At 41.9% G+C, this 22,508-nt stretch overlaps 1 protein-coding gene across 9 annotated transcripts in view; it reads left to right on the top strand.

The window, feature by feature from the left end:
- Positions 1-22,508, top strand: part of SLC23A2 (solute carrier family 23 (nucleobase transporters), member 2) — a 163,329-nt gene that overhangs the window by 51,733 nt on the left and 89,088 nt on the right. For 7 of the 9 annotated variants that reach the window (XM_021077282.1, XM_021077284.1, XM_021077278.1 and 4 more), the window contains one exon: positions 14,040-14,301. The exons of 1 other annotated variant lie outside the window; for it this stretch is intronic. In XM_021077282.1, coding sequence (XP_020932941.1) covers positions 14,194-14,301 — 108 coding nt within the window. In that variant the 5' untranslated portion in view covers positions 14,040-14,193. 9 annotated transcript variants of the gene reach the window in all.

The following is a 22,508-nucleotide window of genomic DNA, read 5'->3' as shown; positions in this document are numbered from 1 at the left end:
ATTAAACAAGTTTCAAGGAGAACTGTAGTCTTTTATAGCTGAATACATCTATTTTTAATCCTTTTAAGGTTTGGGGTTGTACAAATGTCTGATTTAGACAGCAAAAAGAGCAATACGTCTGTGACATAGGATTCTAAGTAACTGCAGTCTGTCTTGAATGTATGTGTTTTTATGGATTAGAAGGAACGTGCTCCTTTTTCAGAAAAAAAGATGTAGAGCATACTCACAGGTGTGAGGTATTAAGGGTCAGGGGAAATGTTCCCATTTATTAAAGGTCAAGGAAAAGCTATTTTCAATCACTGTGAACTTGGTTTTAGCCTGGAGAAGAATTACAGTGTCCCAGCCCCAGGTAATTGCAGTGCACTATTCAGTTATCAGGTAATCCATCAGGTGAAATTACAGAGCACTCCTTTCTTATCTTCGGAGAGACTGTGGGAGGAGACAGAACTCTTGGTGAGCTAGATTAGGGGGCAGCAGGGGTGGAGAGGGGTGGGGTGGGGTTTGATGAAGAAAAAAGATACTGCAGAAGAGATTTGCAAATGGGATTTCTTCCAGACTGTAGGAAGAAAGCAGGTGGTTGGGAGAACTAAGGAAATGTGCACGCATTATACCTGGTAAGTTTTGCTGGAAATGTGTGCAGGAAATTAGGGAAAGGTGGAGCTTGTCCTGTCTCTGCAGGTGAGAGAAAGAAGTTTAGTTTTGGCACTTGGGACCGAGGAAGTGTGAGACATTCCAGAGAGGAATGGTATGGTTTGAAGTGTATTTCAGGGAGGAAGCTAATAATTCCATTGAGCTTGAGGCATTGAACTGCTTCTTCGAGCACATGTGAAGTGCCTTCTCTTCTCCAGCAGCAGTGGCAGTAGTAGCTAGAGGTGACAGATGAGTTATCAGCTGTGCTGGAAAGGGAGGATGATGGGGAGCTGGGGTGGTACCAAGGGGGCACCGGGTTGGCAGGGCAAAGTCATTCCCTGAAAGTTACTTGAGCGTGCGAGGCTGATGTTACGTTGGAAAGGTGGGGGAGGCACCAAATGGCAAAGGTCACTTGGAGATGTGGAAGACGTGAAGGTGGTCTTTCTTCCTATTCCTGATGGTAACTAGGGGCTTTCCTCCACTTCCTCCAAGATGACCTTCAGACATAACATCTCAGGCCTTTTCTGGCTGTTCATCGTCAGAGCCTTGTTCTGTTAGTCTGTGAGGGAATAGGCGCAGCTCTCATGCTCTCGATGATTGCTGTGTTTGCCACTTGCCCTTGGATTTTGTCCAAGCATATATCAACCTGTCTGTGCTTGGGTTTTCTTTTCTTTTCGTTTTTTTTTTTTTTTTTTTTTTTTATTTTGGCCCTGCCTGCAGCATGTGGAAGTTCCCAGGCCAGGAGTCGAACCTGTGCCACAAGCTGCTACAGTTACAACATCAGATCCTTAACCTACTGCGCCACAAGAGAGCTCCTCAGTTTTTTTAAACTCTAGAGATAATAACAACCCCTCTGGGAATTTTATATAAGGATCAAATGAAATCATGTTTATATCTTGGATATGGTAGGCAGTCAATTTTGCACATGTTTTATCTTGCCGTTAATATTCCAGATAAAATTAGCTTTTCAGTGGCCCCTGTACATTAAAAATAGTGTCAATACATTAAAAAGTATTTCAGTAAAACACATCATTTGTATAAAAAGTGGTATATTAAATTACACAGTGGAAATAAATGCAATAAATTCTGCCTTGATTCTGCTTGAGTTTTCTCAAATATCTGTTTATATTTTCTTTTTTTTTCCTTTTTCTTTTTTTGTTTTTTGTCTTTTTAGGGCCACACCCACGGCATATGGAGGTTCCCAGGTTAGGGGTCTAATCAGAGGTGTAGCCACTGGCCTACACCACAGCCACAGCATTGTAGGATCCCAGCCGAGTCTGCGACCTACACCACAGCTCACGGCAACGCCGGATCCTTAACCCACTGAGCAAGGCCAGGGATTGAACCCACGACCTCATGGTTCCTAGTTGGATTCGTTAACCACTGAACCACGACGGAAACTCCATCAAATATCTGTTTATATTTTAATTCAGGCCCACAGGCTATACCTTTTGCTCCACTACCTCTCCCACACCGTCTCTCCTCTCCTGTCTCAGCCATATGGTTTCCTTGAATGAATCTGGAGGGCAGGGATTAAGTTTTGCTTTGGTGGTAGGACTAACTGGCCCATGGAAAAATGGCCAAGTTTTCTCCTAGTATTTAAATGCTTTCACATGGTGGACGCATGGGGAGGTGGCCCAAGAAGCTGTTTGCCATGGAAACATGGAAGTGAAAGACAGCTAACTCAAGAATGCTTCTTTGAGTTCCCGTCCTGGCACAGCAGAAACGAATCTGACTAGGAACAACAGTGAGCTGTGGTGTAGGTTGCAGATGTGGCTTGGATCTTGTGTTACTGTGGCTGTGGCCAGCAGCTACAGCTCCAATTCAACATACATATGTGTATGTGCATTCCAGTTGTACATATATGTACATTCTTTTTCTCATATTATCTTCCATCAGGTCTATCACAAGCAATTGGATATAGTTCTCTGTGCTGTACAGCAGGACCTCATATCCAGAGCATATTCTTTAACATCTTTTGTTTCATTTTATCAGTTATATACATTTCATCTTGTGCTCCAAAAATATTTGCTTTCAATTAGGAATGATATTCTCCATCCACCTCACCCCACAAGTGTTCCAGAAGTATTTGCTGTGTTTCTCTAATGGCTTTGTGTCCTCTCTGGTCCACTGTTGAGGACCTCATCTCCATTTTTAGGTGATTCCTAAGCAGCATTGGCTCTCAGGCCCTTTCCTTCCTTGCAAGCAGGTTTCTTGCCAAGGATACCTCATAGGCCTCTGGGCTGCGGCTTCTCCTGCCACCTCCTGAGGTTCTCAGCAGGTGATTTGTGAGGTGGAACAGGCAGCCAACCCTATCTCCCCTTCAGAAATTCAGGTTTTACCTGACTTTTAAAAATTATCTTCTTAAGAGAATTAAGTCAACAAACCAAGACAGTGACAGAAGCTTATACTGCTCATTGGGGTGCTGCAGAGATTGTCTTAATTGCATTCACTGAAGTGGTTTGGCTTAGGGCTTTGGTTTTAAAGAAAGACCACACTAGGGGACCATGATTCTGGGTATTTCCTCCGTCATTGTGGTAAGGGGATGTTATGTTTTGTCAGAGTTGTCATCTTGTACCACTTGGCAAATATTTCTGTGAATGTGCTAGCTTCAGTTCAGCAAACAACCTGATTTAAATTGGGCACTTGAAATTTGCCTTTTGTATCACTTGGCAGAGTTTTAGTTTACATCACTGACTTGTAGGTTGTTTTTGACTGACCCACAATATAAAGTATTTTACCATAAAACTCTGGGTTACCATTATCATGTGAGATGTGCTCTGAATTTTTTTATTCTGCTAAAATTTCATTGTTCTACAAATTCTGGTTGAGATTCTAAGTTGATTTCATGGCTCACTAGTGGGTAGTGACTTGTAGTTTGAAGAATAAGAGCAAGCATTCTTAAAGTGTTTTGGAAAAAGCTGTAGGATGATTTTTTTTCCTTCAGTTATACCCTGTGAGCATAACTGTAATCATAAGATCAAATAATAACCACTTCTTACAGGTTCATTTCATTACTGCTTAAATGGAATAATGATAGCTAGCTATGCTCAGTGTCAGAATTCTAAATGCCTCAAAATAAGACTCTATGTTTTAGGTACTCATTTAAGTCATTTCATTTCAAGGGAGTTTCACCATGTACAAGTTGAGGATAATTGTTCCAATAATCTGTCTTTTGGCTTGAATCAAAAGTGCTTAGGTCAAATGTCAGCATTTAACAGAATTTAATGGAGCAACTACAGTTCAACTATAATCCCCTAATGATGGGATTTAAAGCAGAGAGCCATAGATGACTTTTAAAATGTGCTGTATCATTGAATCTGACAATTCTTGTTTGTGTCTTGAGAAGCACCAGACTACCACTTGGCAAATTGAGGTTTTGAGTTTCCTTAGCCCATAGTTTTACTTCTTGGTCATATACTGTCACATGTCTAGATAGGTTTCTGCAAGTACAGAAAATAGCTTTATCCTACCCCAGGTTGCCCATCCAAAGTGTTGATCTGAGTACCACTAGCATCAGAACATTTGTACGTAAGTTCCCAGGTTCCAGTGCAGGTCTGCGGAATCAGAATTTGGGGAAAGGGATATTTTTTTAAAGTTGGTGGGGTTATGAGTATTAAATTTTTTTTTCTTCTAAAATCAGCTTTTCTGAGCCCTCGTTTACATACAGTAAATGGATATGCATGCAAATGGAGACCCCAGCGTGTAGCTAAGATATGGACCATTTCTGTCACTCATTCCTTCCTCTGCCTTTGGGGTCCTTTCTTCCATCATTGCTACTGTAGGTTGCCACTGTGTGCTTCCTGCCACCAAAGATTAGATTTGCCTGTAGGGAATCGGGCAGCTTGTCTTGTGTCTTTCACTCTATATACTTACTCTTAGTGCAATTTCTCCATGTTTTTAGGTACCTCAGTAGTTGCATCCTTCTAACTGTTGAGCATCTCTTTGTATGGACCCACCACTTGTTGATGGACCTTTCTTTGTCTAGCATTTGGGACTGGTATAATAAAAACAGTTTTGAATATTTTTCTACAGGTATTTATGTGGAAAAACATCTGTGTGTTTAGTCTTGGGCATATGAACCACTGAGTCTTATATACTTTTTTCTTTCTAATGCCTTGTGATTTTGGAGAACTGTAGGTTTTTGTATCTAGGTCAAGTGGTGGATTTGCTGTGCAGCTGTGTTTTCAATGAAGTACTCATTCAGTGCTATCTATTTGGTGTAAATGTGTGTCATCAACATTTGTTGAGTTCTGTTGTAAGAACTGGATATAAAGATGAAATGTACACAGGGTGGTCCTATTCTTTGGAGGACTCTTAGGATTAATTCGTTTAGCCATTGAATGCTTTGTTGTGTGCCAGGGACTGCTGGGTGCTCTTGATGAGAAGATGCATTTTCTTAGGATTTGATTGTGCTTCCAGGAAACACAAAAGATCTTGGGATTAGATGCCAGGAGCAGTTTGGCCCTTAAATCCTCTGCTTGGATGGTATCATCATACTACATACAGTGGCCATGGTAAGCCACTGTTGAAAGAGTTGACACTGATTCCTGGACAGGGGAGAAATGGTCAGATAAAATTCAGTGCAGAAGAAATGATCACTGACCAAACAGCAGATGGAATAAGCACTAATTAAGAGTTGTTATTCTGTATTTGTGCATGATTATTGGTAGCTAGATTGCTGGTGGATCAGTCATTAGGGAATTGAAGGACTTGTTTAAGATCTGAATATTTTACTTTTCTGTTTACTCCTGGCAGAATTTCCAAAATTGCTGTTTTCCCCCGCTGTGTCAGGCTTACATTTATTGAGTTTATTATTTTTTGAGTCTGTAATGATTTCTTGCTTGTTCTAAGGTAGTGATTTTTAACTCTGGTTGTAGGAGAGCTTTATAAAATCTAGGTGCTCAGGCTATATAGTCCTATTCAATAGACTCTCTGAGTGGGGAACCTAGACAGTAGTATTTTTAAGTAGTATTTTTCTTAGCTGGTTCCAACATGGAGTCACAGTTGAGGACCACTTCTTGGAGCAGCCTTGGTTATTGGTATGCTTCTTTTATTGTCATTTCCCTCCTTCACCTGCTAAATATCATTTACAAAATCTTGACTTTTCTCCATTCTCATTCTCTTCAGACAACAAAAATTACTTTCACTTTTAGACATGAGAAGTTTACTCCACACTGCCTTGTGACTGTAGAGCTTTATCCTGATCTCTTCACAGACAGAACTGAACTGCTTTGTGTCCCCTTGTTAAGGGGAACTGATCACTTCTCTGGATTTGATTCTGAACAGTGAGAAAAAACTAGGTGCTGATGTAGATACCATTAGGCTCTTAGGGGAGAAAGTGAGCATAGCTTTCATTGTCAAGTAACTTTAGTAATATAGGAATAAAAGGGAAAAAATAAGTCCTTTGCTGTCCCACCAAACATTTTGGTTAGCATTTTGGTGTGTGTATATGTGTGGCACACTTACACATAAGCAGCGGGTTATTGTTTTTTTGGTCTTTTTGCCTTTTCTAGGGCCGTTCCTGTAGCATATGGAGGTTCCCAGGCTAGGGGTCTAATCAGAGCTGCAGCCGTGTCTGCCACCTACACCACAGCTCATGGCAATGCCAGATCCTTAACCCACTGAGCAAGGCCAGGGATTGAACCCACAACCTCATCGTTGCTAGTCGGATTCGTTAACCCCTGAGCCATGATGGGAACTCCCAGCAGTGGGTAATTGTTGTACCTAGTGCTTTTTTTCTTTGTACAAATTGCCTTTAATTCTTTTCACTCATTGCATCATTTTAGAAAATTGACGTCTTTCTTATTATTTTCTATTATTTTTACTGAGATCTACCCTCTTAAACTTTTTAGTGAACAATAGTGTTATTAACTATAGACATGATATTGAACAGCAGATGTCTAGAACCTATTCATCTTGCATAATAAACTTCATACCTGCTTGCTGCAAAGCAACTCCCCACCAGCCCCTGTCAACCACCATCCTCCTCTGCTTCCATGAGTGACTGTTTCAGATACCTTATATAAGTGGAATCATGTAGTATTTGTCCTGTCACTGGCTTTCTTTACTAAATATGCTATTGTACTTTTTACATATGAAAAAGTCTGTTTCCTTATATAACACCAGGAAAACATTTTTTCCATGTCAATAAATAATTCTGTGCCATCTTTCTAACGGCTACAGTGGCATTCCTTTGTGTGAACATACCATAGTTTTTACTGTTCAATTCCCTAGTAGATATTAGATTTTTCTTGACATTTAGTCCTATTAACAGTGTTGACATGCATGATTTTGTAACTAAATGTTTATATGTTGTAATTACTGCCTTAGAATACATTCCTAGAAGTAGCATTTAGCCAGGACATACTAGAGGTGAGTGTGAATATTTATGATTGATGATACATATAACCAAATTGCCTTCTCATTAGCAAATTTATTTTTCAGTAGGAGTGTTTGTCTATTTCTCTACCACTTTACAGTAATGGTATTGTAGACAATGTAGGTTAAAAAAAGTGTACCTTATTTCAGTGTACTTTTGATTTTAAACAAGCCTTGAACATTGATTTTGCCATTTGTTTTTGTGGGGGAATGGGTAATTAGAAGCGCATATATTTTGCCCATTTTTATATTCAGGATTTTTGTTTCTGTTCATTGACTTGCAAGAGCCCTTCAAATAGTAAAGATGTCAACACATAATATCTTACCTATGCTTTATTTTGCCTTTTGATTTGGTTGGATTTTTGTCCGTATAGAAATCTAAAAAAATTTATATTGTAAAATCTGTTAGCCTCCATCTCTTTTTCATCTTTAATGATATGCTAAAAAAGGAGTCCACTACCCTACCCTAACATTATGTAATCATTTTGTGGCTTTGTTACTATTATTTTCTGTTTAGTTTTATCTTTTTTGGCTGCGCCTACAGCACATAGAAGTTCCCAGGTCAAGGATCGAACCTGTGCCACCGCAGTGACCCAAGCTGCTTCAGTGACAAGGCCAGATTCTTAACCAGCTGCACTGCAAGCAAACTCCTGTTACTATTTTTTTAACCATAGGTCTTACTTTTTCTGGATTTTCTTAGTAGTGAACGGGTTGTCTTGGCATGTTGTATTGAAAAATCCATACTTTATCTTAAGGTTTAAAGTGCTTCTCACATCACATATTTGTCAGTTTGTGGGCTTCCTGTTGTATGATCTATTTGTCTCTTTTTATACTTGTGTTAAATTCCTCTGTTGACCACAACTTTAGGGTCCCTATCTGATGAAGCATGTTCTTAATCTTCTGTCAAATGTTTGTGGCTACTTTTGCTTATTCTTCTATAGGAATTTTAGCAAGATCCTTTTCTCCTTCTTTAGGGTATTCATTGATTTTTTAAAAAAAATTAAATTTATATACTTTATGTTTATAGGAAAATATATACCCTATGGTATCTCTGTTACCCAAGAATATAATCGGTTTCTCTGGTTATTCAAATCTCTTTTATGGCTCTTAGTAATATATTATAGCTTTATTTGTAAAGGCCATGCTCATTTTTTGTTTAATTTACAAGTATTTAATGCTATTATTGCCAGTGTAAACAGGATTCCTTCATCCTCTTATCTTTTGGGACTAGCAGACTTTTCTGTAAATATCAGGTTTTGTGGACCAGATGGCCTTTGCCATATGTTCTTCCTCAGTGTTCCTTCCTTTAAAAATGTGAAAGCTGGAGCTCCTGTCGTGACTCAGTGGAAACAAATCTGATTAGGAACCGTAAGGTTGTGGGTTTGATCCCTGGCCTCACTCAGTGGGTTAATGATCCAGCATTGCTGTGAGCTGTGGTGTAGGTTGCAGACACGGCTCGGATCTGGTATTGCTGTGGTGTAGGCCACCAGCTACAGCTCTAATTCAGCCCCTAGCCTGGGAGCCTCACAGCCCTTTAAAAAGCAAAATCATAATCATAATCATAATTAAATAAGTAAATAAAAATGTGAAAGCCTTTCATAGCCATTCATAGAGGACCACACCAAAGCAGGCCAGGCAGTGGTTTGCTAGCTTCTGATCTAGATGCTTACTGCAGGCATCTGGGAAGTGTTTGAATCAGTCCACACTGAAGGAGCTTTGCTCATGTGTTTGTACCTAGTCATCTACACATAGACTCTCTCCCATTTTCATATCTCTTTTTTGGTTTGTTTTCATTTTACCATGGCACCCAAGGCATGTGTAAGTTCTTGGGCCAGGGATTGAATCTGAGCCACAGCTGTGACCCATGGTGCAGCTGCAGCAACACCAGTTCCTTTAACCTCCTGTGCAGGACTGAGGATTAAACGCGCACCTCCACAGCAGCAAAAGTGGCTGTGGTCAGATTCCTAACCCACTTCACCACAGTGGGAACTCCTCATATCTCTTAATATTATGAAGTTATAATCCAGTCTTTTCCTTTCAAGCACTTCCCTTCATCTTTCTCTGTCAGTTGAATGATAGCAGTGATGTCGACAGCCTGGTTTGTCCTTGACATTAATATATCTGTTGTATGGTAGATATGTTTGATGTTGGTTATTAATTTCCTTTTCCAAGATTAAGTAAGAATTTTGAGTAAGAATGACTGTTACATTATATTAGGTACCTTTATTTTTTTAAGCATTATTTATTCATTCTACAAATTTGAGGAGCCTTTAATACAGGTGCCAGTTCAACACTGGGATACTGCCTCTAGTCCAACATCTGTCTGGCTAAGCAGGTAGACATTATCTTGCTGTATCATAACCATCTTTGTGGTTCCTGGACAGACATGTCGAGGTGTGGTGCTCAGAGGCAGCACCAGTGGGAGGTACCCCCAGGGGAAGGGGCAAAATGCAGGGTGCCTGTTTTGGAGAGACAGAATGTGCAAGGGCCTGAGGGCTAGAAGAGGTCACGTACCTCCAAGGAACTGAAAGCTGGAAACCCCAGCACAGGGAGGGGTCTTCACGGCAGACCCACAGCCTAGTTAAGGAATTTGGGTGTCATTCTCTGACTAATTGGGATGCTATCTAAGGGCATGGAGTTTCTGTAGCATGGAGGTGCCTGCTGCAAACAAGCCATCAAGATGGAACGAGAAAATGAAACAAGAGGCTCTTGTGCTGCAGAGTGGCCAGAAGTACACAGATTTGGGAGTTCCTGGTCTGAGGAGGGTAGGCTTCAGCCTTGGAGAAAGGAGTTTGGACATCTCTACCCCTCAGAGCTCTATCAAAAATCGCAAGGAGGACGGAAACCACACAGCAAGTCATGTGGAGATGGTGCTTAAGGCCAGCTGGGCTGGACCCTGTTCACTCAGGAAGGTTGGCTGTAAAATGAGGATAGTTTTATGTTTTGTTTGTATAGACATTGTTAAGATGGGAATACTGATTAAAGTTTATTTATTTATTTATTTAGTTGCTTTTTAGGGCCACATCTGTGGCATATTGGAAGTTCCCAGGCTGGGGTCGAATTGGGGCCACAACTGCCAGCCACAGCAACTCGGGATCTGAACCATGTCTGCGACCTACACCACTTCTCATGGCAATGCCGGATCCCCGACCTGCCGAACCCAGGCCAGGGATCGAACCTGCATCCATCCTCATGGATATTAGTCGGATTTGTTTCCGCTATGCCACAACAGGAACTCCCTGATTAAGTTTAAATCCCGCTCCACAATTTATAGCTCTGTGTGCTTTGGCAAGTTAATTAACTTCTCTGAAGCTCTGTTTCTGCTTTTGTGAAGATAGTGTGTAAATCAAGTAACACTGTGTTTACAAGGGAGAAATCATTGCCATTTATATAATGAGAGGTGACGTGTCTGACACACGTAAGTGCTTAGCTGGAAAATTGCTGTCATTACTATTGTTTTCATTATTGGAGAATCTGATCTTTTATTCCTCAGCCCCTCCTTTCCCCTTGTCATGTGATCAGGGGCAAGGTAGCATTGACCTTGCTTAATCTCTTTCTTTTGTAAGGAGTAGGAAGAGAGGTCTTGGGCACTGTGGGCAAACAGACTTTGCCCTGTTTCAGATTCCCTGGAGATTCTGCCTTTTGTTTTAACACAAATTCTAGCACACACTCTAAACTTCATCCCTCACCTCACTCTCTTTTATTTTTTGCTGCATTTGCTTTTTGGCCTTGGCATTTCCCCACACAAAAGTTCAGCTCAGTGCATAAAACACTTGATTTCAAATTGGTGCGTGGTTTCTGGCCTTGAGGCTGTCTTCATCACTCTTGAGTACTTGGCTGTCCAGGGCTCTGTTATTTTGGGACTTTTTTTTTTTTTTTTGGCTTTTCAGGGCCATACCCACAGCATATGGAGGATCCCAGGCTAGGGGGCTAATTGGAACTACCGCTGCTGGCCTGTGCCACAGCCACAGCAACGCAGGATCTGAGCCGTGTCTGTGACCTACATCATAGCTCACGGCAATGCTGTATCCTTAACCCACTGAGTGAGGCCAGGGATCAAACCAGCAACCTCATGATTCCTAGTCGATTCTATTTCCACTGCGCCATGACAGGAACAACTATTTTGGGACTTTTCAAGGATATGTTTCTGTTTTCCATGCTCACTGTCTTCTCCCCTTCTTCTTTTTCCCTCCATTTGTCCACCCTTCTCAGGCTTTGCAGCCCTTTCTCAGAGCTTCCTGCCTGGTACTTTCTTTGGCCCCCAAACCTCATGCTCCCTTGGGTCTCTGTCTTTAGGACTCTTTGAAGGCTGCTGTTCCATAAGAGACAGGCCAAGGGATGAATCTCTCATTGTAGCTTATGAGGGTCAGTTACATGTTTGCTAGAGAAATGGAACATGGAGTACTTGATGAAAAGAGGTCTTGTCAGGATGGAACTTGTCCACCTTTGTTCCTGGTGGTGGGGATAATGGGGCGGGTCGGCTGCTGCAGTTGATATAGATGCCTGAAACACAAGGATAAAATTAACCTTGTGGGGTAAATGTATCTCCATTAAAGTCCTGTCATTTTCCCCCCAAGTTAATGTGGATAAGTGTGGATTTGACAGTTCTGCTGATAGTGTGGCTGGATGTAGAACAAGGAGCTTATTGGTTCCTCTGAGTAGGACTGTGGCACATGGCATTGTAAGAATCTAAGAGTATTTTACTGTCATCTTTGCCTGTCCTACCTTCTGGAAGACACATACTCCTGGTCAAGGTAAACGTTTGTCAGGGCTACTTCAGGAAGATTTTGTATTTAGGTTTATTTGTTATCACATTGAAAATTTTTTTTTTCAAGTCTTGGGAAGCTGATGGATAGCAGTAGCTAAATTATAGTGTAGAAGATTAATGGATTTGATTACATAAAAATGAAAACAATTCTAAATGATCATTCACAGAATTCATGAGCAAACAAAAACCTGGGATAAGATAGTTGTGTCAAACATAACAAAGAATTATTATCTGTCTTGTGCACTGTAGGGTGTTCAGCACTACTCCCAGCCTCCCCCGTTAATTACCGGTAGCTCCCCTCCCAGCTGTGATGACCAAAAATGCCTCCAGATAGTGGTAGGTGTCCTCTGAAGGAGTCCTCTGAAGGAAATATCTCTCCTCCTTGAGAGCAACTGCTTTAAAGAGACTTAGCTGTGATTTGAAGAAGAATGCAAAACATACTTGAACATTTTAAACCAAAAGAGCCACCTCAAAAAAATTTGATGTGTGCACTTAGATCTATTCTATTGAGGCAACCTGATGTTCTGGCCATATTTCTTTTATTGTTCCTTTTTGCCCTCTGGATATTGATCTCTCAAATTTTGTCTAATTTGTTCTTTTTTCTTATTTGTTTATATTTAAGTTTTCCCTCTGGCTCATCTAATGCATTTGTTGAATGAAAAGTGTCCCTAAGAGAATTCCTTAAACAGAAGGTTTCCTGCTTGTCTTTCCAAACTTCTTGCTGGTCTGCCTTCACAGTTGTAGGTTACCTTATATGCGTTATTCATTTTCTGTGGGAAGTGAATTTGTGCTAAGATCTGACGTCTTCTGATCTGAGTGCCAGTGAATGTTCTCTGTCTCTTTTCACCCCTACCTGCTCGTGGCATTTTTTTCTTTATTGTGAAAATTGTAGGAACACCAAAGCATGTTTTATTTTATGGGCGTCCATCTCGGGAGGGATTCTTAGTACCCTCTCATTCTTCAGGCCAAAAACCTCTGAATGCTCTTAATCTTTGGGTGGATCTCTTTTATTGTTCAAGTCATGAGTTACTTGTTTGAGATTGAGTTTTTAATTTTCTTCTGCTTCCCCCAAACTTAACTACACAGGTTTGAGTAGCTTCCTGCTTTTGACTCACTTCGATTTTCTCTTAGAAAGCATTGTGCAGAGCACTGTGCAGATTTTCTGAGATCCTCTGAGTATGTCAGATCCACGTTGGGGCTAATGGTTTTGATCCTCCTGCCCCTTTGTTATCTCTTATTCTTCCTTTCAGCCCCTCTTTGTGGGTTTGGATTTCCTTTTTAGGTTGATGTTGTCATTTGATTTGATTTCAAATATTTTGGCTTTGTTTTTTGTGTGGCATTCTAGCTCATTTAAAGCTTACCTTGCCACCTTCCTAGAATTCTGTGTGGCCATTTAATCCTCGGTTGGTTTTATCTCCTATTCTTTATGCTTTTGCATGTCTTTCCAGCATTTATTTGGGTACCTGTGGGGAATTCAGAATTATTTTAATATCATACAGTCATAGTAAATTGGCTGAGCTGTCTAGTATGATCACCACTAGTCGCAAGTGGCTATTTAAACTTAAATTCGGTGGAGTTAAAGTTTCAGTTTCTCTATTGCACTAGTCACATTTCAAACGCTCAATAGCCTGAGACCAGTGATGACTATATTGGACAAGACAGATGTAGAACATTTCCGCCATTGCAGAAAGTTCTCTTGGATCGTGCTGGGGCTATACGATAAATACCATAAAACCATAGTCTGATATTTTTGATGGTGCAGGTTTGTGGTCCCCTCTCCAGATGGCAGTTCAGAATCTGAATGACTACAAATGAAGGTGGATGGGTACTTGAACAGTATAATTAAGTAATGAGCTTGCTTTTTTTCTCTCTTTTCTTTTTTTTCTCTTTTTAGGGCTGTACCTGCATCATGTATAAGTTCCGAGGCTTCTGGTCGAATCGGAGCTATAGCTCCTGGCCTACACCACAGCCACAGCAATGCCAGATCTAAGCCGCATCTGTGATATATTCTGCATCTTGTGGCAAGACCAGATTCTTAACCCACTGAGTGAGGCCAGGGATTGAACCTGCATCCTCATGGATACTGGTCAGGTTCTTAACCTGCTGAACCACAATGGGAACTCCAGTAATGAGGTTTTTTGATGTTTGGCAATAACTTGTGCTCTGACATTCCCATGCAGGAAACATGGTGTCAGTGTGTCCTGTGCTGTTTGTGTACTTGACATGATTTGTCTGCTTTCTGTTTTTTTTTTTTTTTTAGGTGCTAAGAGATGGCACTTATGGGGCTCATCTCTGCCTGAGAATTGGGTGCTCCAAGCACTGGAAGAGCCAACTCTGATCCTGGACTGCTTGCTTGAACAAGCCTTAACTTCCAGCCACTTCAGTCCAAAGGCCAAGCTTCTCGTTTTCTCTTGATGATGGGTATTGGTAAGAACACTACGTCTAAATCCATGGAGGCCGGAAGTTCAGCTGAAGGCAAATATGAAGATGAAGCAAAGCACCCCACTTTCTTTACTCTTCCGGTAACAGCATTCCCTGTCCTTTCTTAAGTTACTCTAAAGCAGTTTCTTTATTGAATAGGATTAGTTTAATACTTCAGTTTTCACTGAAGGTTAAAGCATTTGAAAACCAAATGCTTTTCACGTGGGTCATCTGGGAACTCTGTTGGCTGACAATGGTTTTGGCCTGTTCCCCCGCCCTAGAGTCACCTGATGGGATTAACTCCAAGAAGGAAGAGTGCCTTTCTGTAAATGTTGTAAAACTGGCCCAGTGCTTACTGTGTGCTGGAGGATGTTAAAGTCTTAATTTTATCTCTCAAAATGTGTTCTTATAAAATAACCCGTGACCTGACTTCAGACTTGTCTTTCAAGATGAGAGAAAGAATGAATGACATTGTTCGGAACCCAGGTGTCCATGCCTTATATTATGGCAGTAGCGTCCAAGATAGAGGTATTTCACCTGAACAAGTGATATCAGTCAGATACACATTCATTATATTCAGTGCTATTATTTTTTCAGATTTATGTGTATAAAGTTACCTAAAGTGTTACTTTAGTATTTTTTGTCTTTTTTTTTTTAAGGGCTGCACCTGTGGCATATGAATGTTCCCAGGCTAGGGGTCCAATTGGAGCAGTAACCACCAGCCTACACCACAGCAGCGTCAGATTTGTGCTTTGTCTTCGACCTACACCACAGCTCATGGCAATGCTGGATCCTTAACCCACTGAGCGAGGCCAGGGATCGAACCTGCGTCCTCGTGGTATTAGTTGGATTTGTTACTGCTGAGCCACAAAAGGAACTCCTAAAGTAGTTTAAAAAGAAAAAAGCTCTTTAGGGGAAACTTGCCTCAGGTGTTTCTCCATTAATATTGGAAATGAGGTTAATGTCGAGAATACCATTCTAGGGTTCCTTAAAATATGGTCCTGGAATTTGCTTCATTACTGCAACATTACCAAGTAAGAAAGATGTGAACACAACATCTTTAAGCACATTAGTTGACCTGATTTACAGTCACATTTTGATTTTTACTCTGCAAATTTGGAGAGCTGTTCCAGTGACTTTACAACTGGCACTACTGTTCTCTTCCTATAAAGTAAAATTTTGAAACTGAATTTTCTGTTATACTGAAGGCTTAAGGTTGACCCAGATTCTCTAGAGGAAGAAACAAATTAGGTTTCCAATTTTAAATTAGAGCATGTTTGAAAAGTGAGACGTTCATGCCTAGGTGTTGACCTTTTTTTTTTTTTTTAATGGCTCCAGTCTCAGCATATGGAAGTTCCTGAGCCAGGGATTGAATTGAATCTGTGCTATAGTCTGTGCCACAGCTGTGGCAACACCAGATCCTTTAATCCACTGTGCCAGGCTGGAGATCAAACCTGCGCCTCTGCAGCGACCCAAGCTGCTGCAGTTGGATGCAGCAGGAGCTCCCGTGCCTGAGTGTTGACGTTTGCCCAGGAGACCACTCACCTTCACCTTCCTTCACCTGAGAGACAAAAACTCGTGTATACCCACCTGCCTTGTCATTACGGCCTGGAGTTTTAGGCTTATTTTAGCATTTGAATTATGGTATTGTAGCATTAGCAGTTAAATTCGCCAGCACATGTTATCAGTTTTTACATCCACTGCGGCTTCTTACATCTCTCTCCTTCCCTCTTTGTTAACTTTTCTTTTAAACTACACCAAGGGTCTATAAGGGGTCACTGCCTTTATCTTTGCACATCTGAAAATAACTATATTTTGCTCTCCACTCTCCCTCTTTTTTTTTCTTCTGCTTTTTAGGGCTGTACCCATGGCATATGGAAGTTCCCAGGCCAGGGGTTGAACTGGAACTGCAGCAGCCAGCCTACATCACAGCCACAGCAATGTGGGATCCAAGCCATGTCTGGGACCTACATCACAGCTCACAGCAATGCTAGATCCTTAAACCACTGATCGAGGGCAGGGATTGAACCCGAGTCCTCATGGATACTAGTTGGGTTCATTACCCCTGAGCCACAACAGGAATTCCTGCTGTCAACTCTTGAGTGAACCTTTTTTAAAAAAATTTTTATTATAGGTGATTTACAATGTCCTGTCAATATCTGCTATAAGTGAACTTTGTTAATTATACGTTAGAGCCTCGTAGTTAGTCTCCATCTCTCTTTAACTGCTTTCTCATAATTTGTATATCTTTTTCTAGTGCTACCTTCTGGATAGATTTCCCAGTGTTATTTTCCAATTTACTAAATCTTTGTGTATAGTCATGTGTTTGTGTTGAATTTTTATTGCAATTATTGTATTTATTATTTCTAAAATTTCTATTTGGTTCACATCAACCGATTTTTGTTTCTTAATTTCTCATATGTATGTGTTTGTTTTATTTTTATTTATTTATTTTTGGCCTTGCCTGCAGCATGTGGAAGTTCCCGGGCCAGGGATTGAACCTGTGCCACGGCAGTGACAATGCTGCATCCTTAACTGCTAGGCTACAAGGAATTCCCTGTATGTGTTTAAAAATGTTGGCACATTTAAGAGTTCCATTGTGGCTCAGTGGTAACGAACCTGACTAGTATCCATGAGGGTTTGGGTTCGATCCCTGGCCTTGTTGAGTGGGTTAAGGATCTGGCGTTCCCATGAGCTATGGTGTAGGTTGCAGATGCAGCTCGCATCTCGAGTTGCTCTGTGTAGGCTGGCAGTTGTACCTCCGATTCAATCCCTAGCCTGGTAACTTCCACATGCTTTGGGTATGGCCCTAAAAGGAGAAAAAAGAAAAAAGAAAAAAAAATACTGGTACATTTAAATTATTGAGGACTCTAATGCCCTTGAAGTATTTTTCCCATTTTTCTACTTTGATCTGGTGTGAAATCCTTCTGTTTCTTTTGGGATTTTCTTCTCTCTCCCTGCTTCTCTGTCTATAGTTTTGCATTTTCACTTCCTGCATCCAGTCCAGAACCTGGTCTTACAGTGGAAAACTTCCTCTCTTCCTGCAGTGGTACAGACCATGGCACAAAGGAGTGAGGAGACCTGCTGGCCTGAGCACTGAACCTGGTTCTGGTCCTCTCTTGTGTGGGGACCCCTGAGTCCCTGTTTCCCCACTAGAACTGAAGCCTGCCTGACTAAGGTTTTCCAGGCTGAGAGCCTTGTGGGTCCCAGTGTCCACCCATTCATTGTTTTATGTTTCTTGTATTCTAAAAGGCTTGTCTGTTTTTAGCCTTGACTATTTTGGGGCTTTCCCAACTCAATTGTTATTTAGGGGTGATGTTGGGAGGGAGTGTTCCTCAGAGCATTAATTTCCAGAACTATCTTTACCAGGAGTACAAGTATATGGGAGCTAACTGTGGATATAATATGTAGTTAAACATAAATGTAATGTGTAAGTATTAAAAAGGGAGAAGAGGAGTTCCCATCATGGCTCAGCAGTTAACAAACCCGACCAGCATTCATGAGGTCATGGGTTCAATCCCTGGCCTCGCTCAGTGGGTTAAGGATCTGGTGTTGCTGTGAGTTGTAGGTCACAGATGTGGCTTGGATCCTGCGTTGCTGTGGCTGTGGTGTAGGCTGGTGGCTACAGCTCCATATGCTGCGGGTGTGGCCCTAAAAATTAAAAAAAAAAGGGGGGGAGAAGAATAAAAGGAGTTATAGAGTTGGAATCATGGGATTGAGCTACTGGGAGTTGAGAGAAATATCAAGGGGAGAGGCTGTAAAGGTTATCACATGAAGCACCAGGATGAGTTAGAACAAGGACGATGAGAAGTGTGTTAGCTGGGGCTCCCTCAGAACTTGTGAGAAGGTAGAAAAAACAGATAAGACAGTGGTGAAAACAAAAACCTATTAAAGACACTTTATAAAGGAGTTCCCATTGTGGTTCAGTGGTAACGAACCCAACTAGTACCTATGAGGACTCAGGTTCATTCCCTGGCCTTGCTCAGGGGGTTAAGGATCTGACGTTGCGGTGAGCTGTAGTGTAGGCCGGCAGCTGCAGCTCTGACTTCCAACTTGACCCTGATCCTGGAAACTTCTGTATGCCTCAGGTGCAGCCCTAAAAAGAAAAAAAAGAAAAAAAGTAAAGGAAAGAAAGAAAAGAATGCTTATAAAGAAATGATTCATGTAATAGAATTTGGGGTTGTAGAAAGTTTTGTTAGAAACTATTTTGTAATATAAAAATAGGAACACTATCCTGCTCCTATTTAATCACTAGTGAAATCACTACTTAAGAAAACTTGAAAAATAAGAGAGAAGAGCATTTTAAATGATTTGCTTGTTGACAAGACAGAGGTAGGGGCCTAGGTTAGAGCTGTGCAATTGGTAGGATTGTTTTGGTTCCTGCCTCTCTGCTTTTAGGACGTACATCTGTCCCTCCCTGTTCTTCATTCAGGAACCACAAGGTCTATGCATTAATTTCTTAGAATCTGATATCTTTAGGGGTGAAAGTAGCTTTAGAACTCTCCTCGTAGTTCTGTGGGAAGGTGAAATGCAGGTATTTATTTGCCCAAAGCATCCGGGCTCTTATGATGTGTTAGTTAAGTAAAGTTGATATCAGTTGGATGACACAGGCTCTTGTACCCTAGGAGTTCACATTCACAGCCAGGTGAGCAAGACGGGAGCTGCACATAAGTAACCCTAATGGCAGGTCTGAGTATCACAGATATTCTTGGGGATGGTCTTAGGAGTGATGGTGATTTAACTGCTATAGTTGATGCTACCAGCTGAAAAATGGGAGTAGTAGTGAAAAATGAGGTTAGGTCTGGTTTCTTCCAGCTGCTTGTCAGTGTGAGCATCCTACTGACTTAGTGGTTCTGATTGTGTTTTTGTTTTCTTTTCCCTATAAAATGGCCCCTCAGTGCATTTGAGAAATGGTATTTTGGATTATGGGGTTAGTACTCCTAAGAGATTCTCTAGGGTAGTTTCAAATATGGGTGATTTTCTTTTCTTTTCTTTTTTGCTGACTCAAAACACATCTTCCATGGAAAATATGATTCCTCTAGAGAAAGAGAGGTATGGGTAGAGGCAGGAGGTGTTGAGGTGAGGAGAGGACCTCTGACTGTGTTGGGCTCTGGAGGCAGTGGCAGCTGAAATGGAACTTAAAGTGAAAGCAGGCAGTGTTGGAACATGGTAGGGTAGTGGGAAGGTCAGTGCCTAGGCAGGGGTCCACCGGAGCCAACTCAGGGCAGAAGAGGAAAGGTGTGGAGGGATGGTGCTAAAACAGTGGGTTTGGAGCCTGGATTTTGGGTGGTTCCTGAATGATTGGCTAAGAAATTTAGATGTTTCTAGTCTATCGATAAAAAAGCTCTCCAAGAATTTTGACCAGGGGAATAACCCATAGAGGAGGATGTGGCTGCCAGGGGAGACTGGCATAGAAAGAAAGGAGGGTTGAGGACCTCACTGTTGGAGATGCCAACATGCACTGGGGCCAGGACATCACTGCCTGCTAAGGCCTTACTTCATCCTGGCTTTCCAAAATGTAAACACGAAGAGTAACCAATAGGGCAGCTATGTCTTTGTCTTTTTCCCTAGATCTGTGCTACCTCTAGATTATCTAGCTCTACTGCTACCAGCACAATGGCCACTAGCCACATGTGGCTATTTAAATGTAAATTCATAAAATTAAATACCATCTAAAATCCAGTTCCTCAATTGCCCTAGTCTTCCTTTTTTTCTTTCCCCTAAACTTGGTGGTCAGGGAGTTCTTGTTGCAGCTCAGCAGTAACGAACCTGACTAGTAGCCAGTATCCATGAGAACGCATGTTTGATCTCTGGCCTCGCTCAGTGGGTTGAAGGATCCAGCTTTGCTCTGAGCTGTGGTGTAGGTCGCAGAGGTGGCTTGGATCTTGCAATGCTGTGGCTGTGGTGTAGGCCAGCAGCTACAGCTCTGTATCGACCCCTAGCCTGGAAATTCCATATGCTGTGGGTGTGGCCCTAAAGGACAAAAAAACCCTTGATGGTCAGGACCTTCCTGAACTCTTATTTCCTTGTATGCTTTGGAGTCAGAAGCTGGGTCTCTGGCTGCTGCAAAGATACCTAGGACAGATGCTGGAAGCAGGAAGGTGGGACAGCGGGGACCAAAGTGGGCTGTTCTCAGTACCATGTTTGGGGAGGGTCGCTGGAGTGGGTTGCTGGGAGGCGAGAGTGTTCAAGGGTCTCATTTGGGCATCCTGTGTTAGATAACTGTTTCTACAAATGTCACAAGTGCTGATTTTTTAAAAACTCCTATGGAGGAAATCAGAATTTCATTATACAAAACAAAAACCTATGGCAGTAACTTAAAAAGAAAAAGATTAGAGGGAGAATAATGAAGAGAACAAGAGACCTGCAAAGCCTCAAGGTTCATAGAAATTAGATCAGAGATGATATTAAATAGGAGGAAGATAGCAAAAAATCTCCTTATCTCATGGGAATCTTATTAGGCAAGTTTGTGTGCTTTTGAGGGAAGCTAGGAAATGGGTGAATGTAGCCTGGCAAGAAATCAGAGCCAGAAAAACAAAAAAAGTCTTAAAACCATACTGTAACAACACCGGCCAAGAAGCACAGCCAGGAAAAGGTCGTGTGTTGCTCTTCAGTTCTCCTGTGGTGGTAGCTCCTATATCTTCTGAACCTGGAAGGGGGTCCAGGGAAAACAAAGTGAATAGCTTGAACTTACTGTGGACAGAGGCCCATCTGTAATACGGTCTGATGTTTTACCATATCATTCCACTGCCCAGCTCTAGGCCAGGGTTAGGGTGCCCTATGTTTCTGTTTTTTCTCTTTCTAATAGGCTCTGAGTGAATATTTGAATCTTCTCTCTTAGGGGCCAAGAGTAGATCATTCAGTCTGGAGACATTAAGGAGATGGCCTGAGGAGTAGCTTTATTAAGCTCAGTTTTTCATGGGAGAAATATTCATCAGTGTTCATACAAATCCATTATTTGTTTCAGATTCCTCTCATGTACTGTCTTCAGAGCTTTACGATATTAAGAACCCATAGTGCCCCCAACTTGGTGGGCACTACACAAAGTTGGTAACAAGCTGCTTATAGCCCAGTAAGGGTGTGAGGTAATTAAATATATATTGCACTGCTTCTCTCTGGTTTTTGCCTTTGATTCCTAACACAGAACTCCTAAAACTCTTATAATTTCCTAAGTGATAAGAGCACTGGGAGCTTCCTCTTCTGCTTCTTTTTTTTTTTTTTTTTTTTTTTTTTTTGTTGTCTTTTTTTGTCTTTTGTTGTTGTTGTTGTTGCTATTTCTTGGGCCGCTCCCGCGGCATATGGAGGTTCCCAGGCTAGGGGTCCAATCGGAGCTGTAGCCACCAGCCTACGCCAGAGCCACAGCAACGCAAGATCCGAGCCGTGTCTGCAACCTACACCACAGCTCACGGCAACGCCGGATCGTTAACCCACTGAGCAAGGGCAGGGACCGAACCCGCAACCTCATGGTTCCTAGTCGGATTCGTTAACCACTGCGCCACGACGGGAACTCCGGGAGCTTCCTCTTCTAATGAGGTAATTCTGGATGCTCCTTGAGGACTGGTCACCAGAAAGATCAAGCCATGATTTGAAGCTTGGAATTTTCAGCCCCACCCACACTCCTGTCCTCTAGAGAGGAGAGAGGGGGCTGGAAATGGAGTTATTGATTGATCATGCCTATGTGAGCAAGCCTCCATAAAAACCAATAGTAGAGGGTTTGGAGAGCTTCCAGGTTGATAACGCTAAGAGGGTGATGCACATCAGCTCCACATGGACAGAAGCTCCTGTGCTTGGGCCCCTCCCCATCATCCGTATCCTTTATTATATTCTTTAAGAATCTGGTAAGCCTGTGCTTCCCTGAATTTTGTGGGCTCTGGCAAATTAAGCCTTAAGAAGAGATCATGGGAACCTCAAGTTTGTAGCCAGATTGGACAGAAGTTGTGGGTGAGGCTGGGGACCTACTGCTTGCAATTGGCATCTGAAGTTGGGTGGGAGCAGTGGTGTGGGACTGAGCCCTTCGCCTGTAGGATCTGACACTCTCTCTAGGCAGACAGTGTCAGAGTTGAGTTCAGTTGTAGAACACCTAGATGATGTTGTGGAGAATTGCTTGGTGTGAGGAAAATCCCTACGCATTTGGTGGCAGGAGTGTCAGAAGGGAAGTATTCCATGTGAGTAGTAAAGGACAGACAGCTGCAGGAGGTAGACCAAATAGTTTTTCTAATACAGCAGGAGTGCATGGGTTGGAGACTGGAAGGGGAGTTAGGGTTTCAGAGCAGTTCAGGTAGGACCCGATCATGAGCTGATGTGGGAA

This window comes from Sus scrofa, chromosome 17 (genome assembly GCF_000003025.6).
Source record: "Sus scrofa isolate TJ Tabasco breed Duroc chromosome 17, Sscrofa11.1, whole genome shotgun sequence".
Classification (NCBI taxonomy): Eukaryota; Metazoa; Chordata; class Mammalia; order Artiodactyla; family Suidae; genus Sus; species Sus scrofa.
This window is presented reverse-complemented; position numbering and strand designations above follow the sequence as displayed.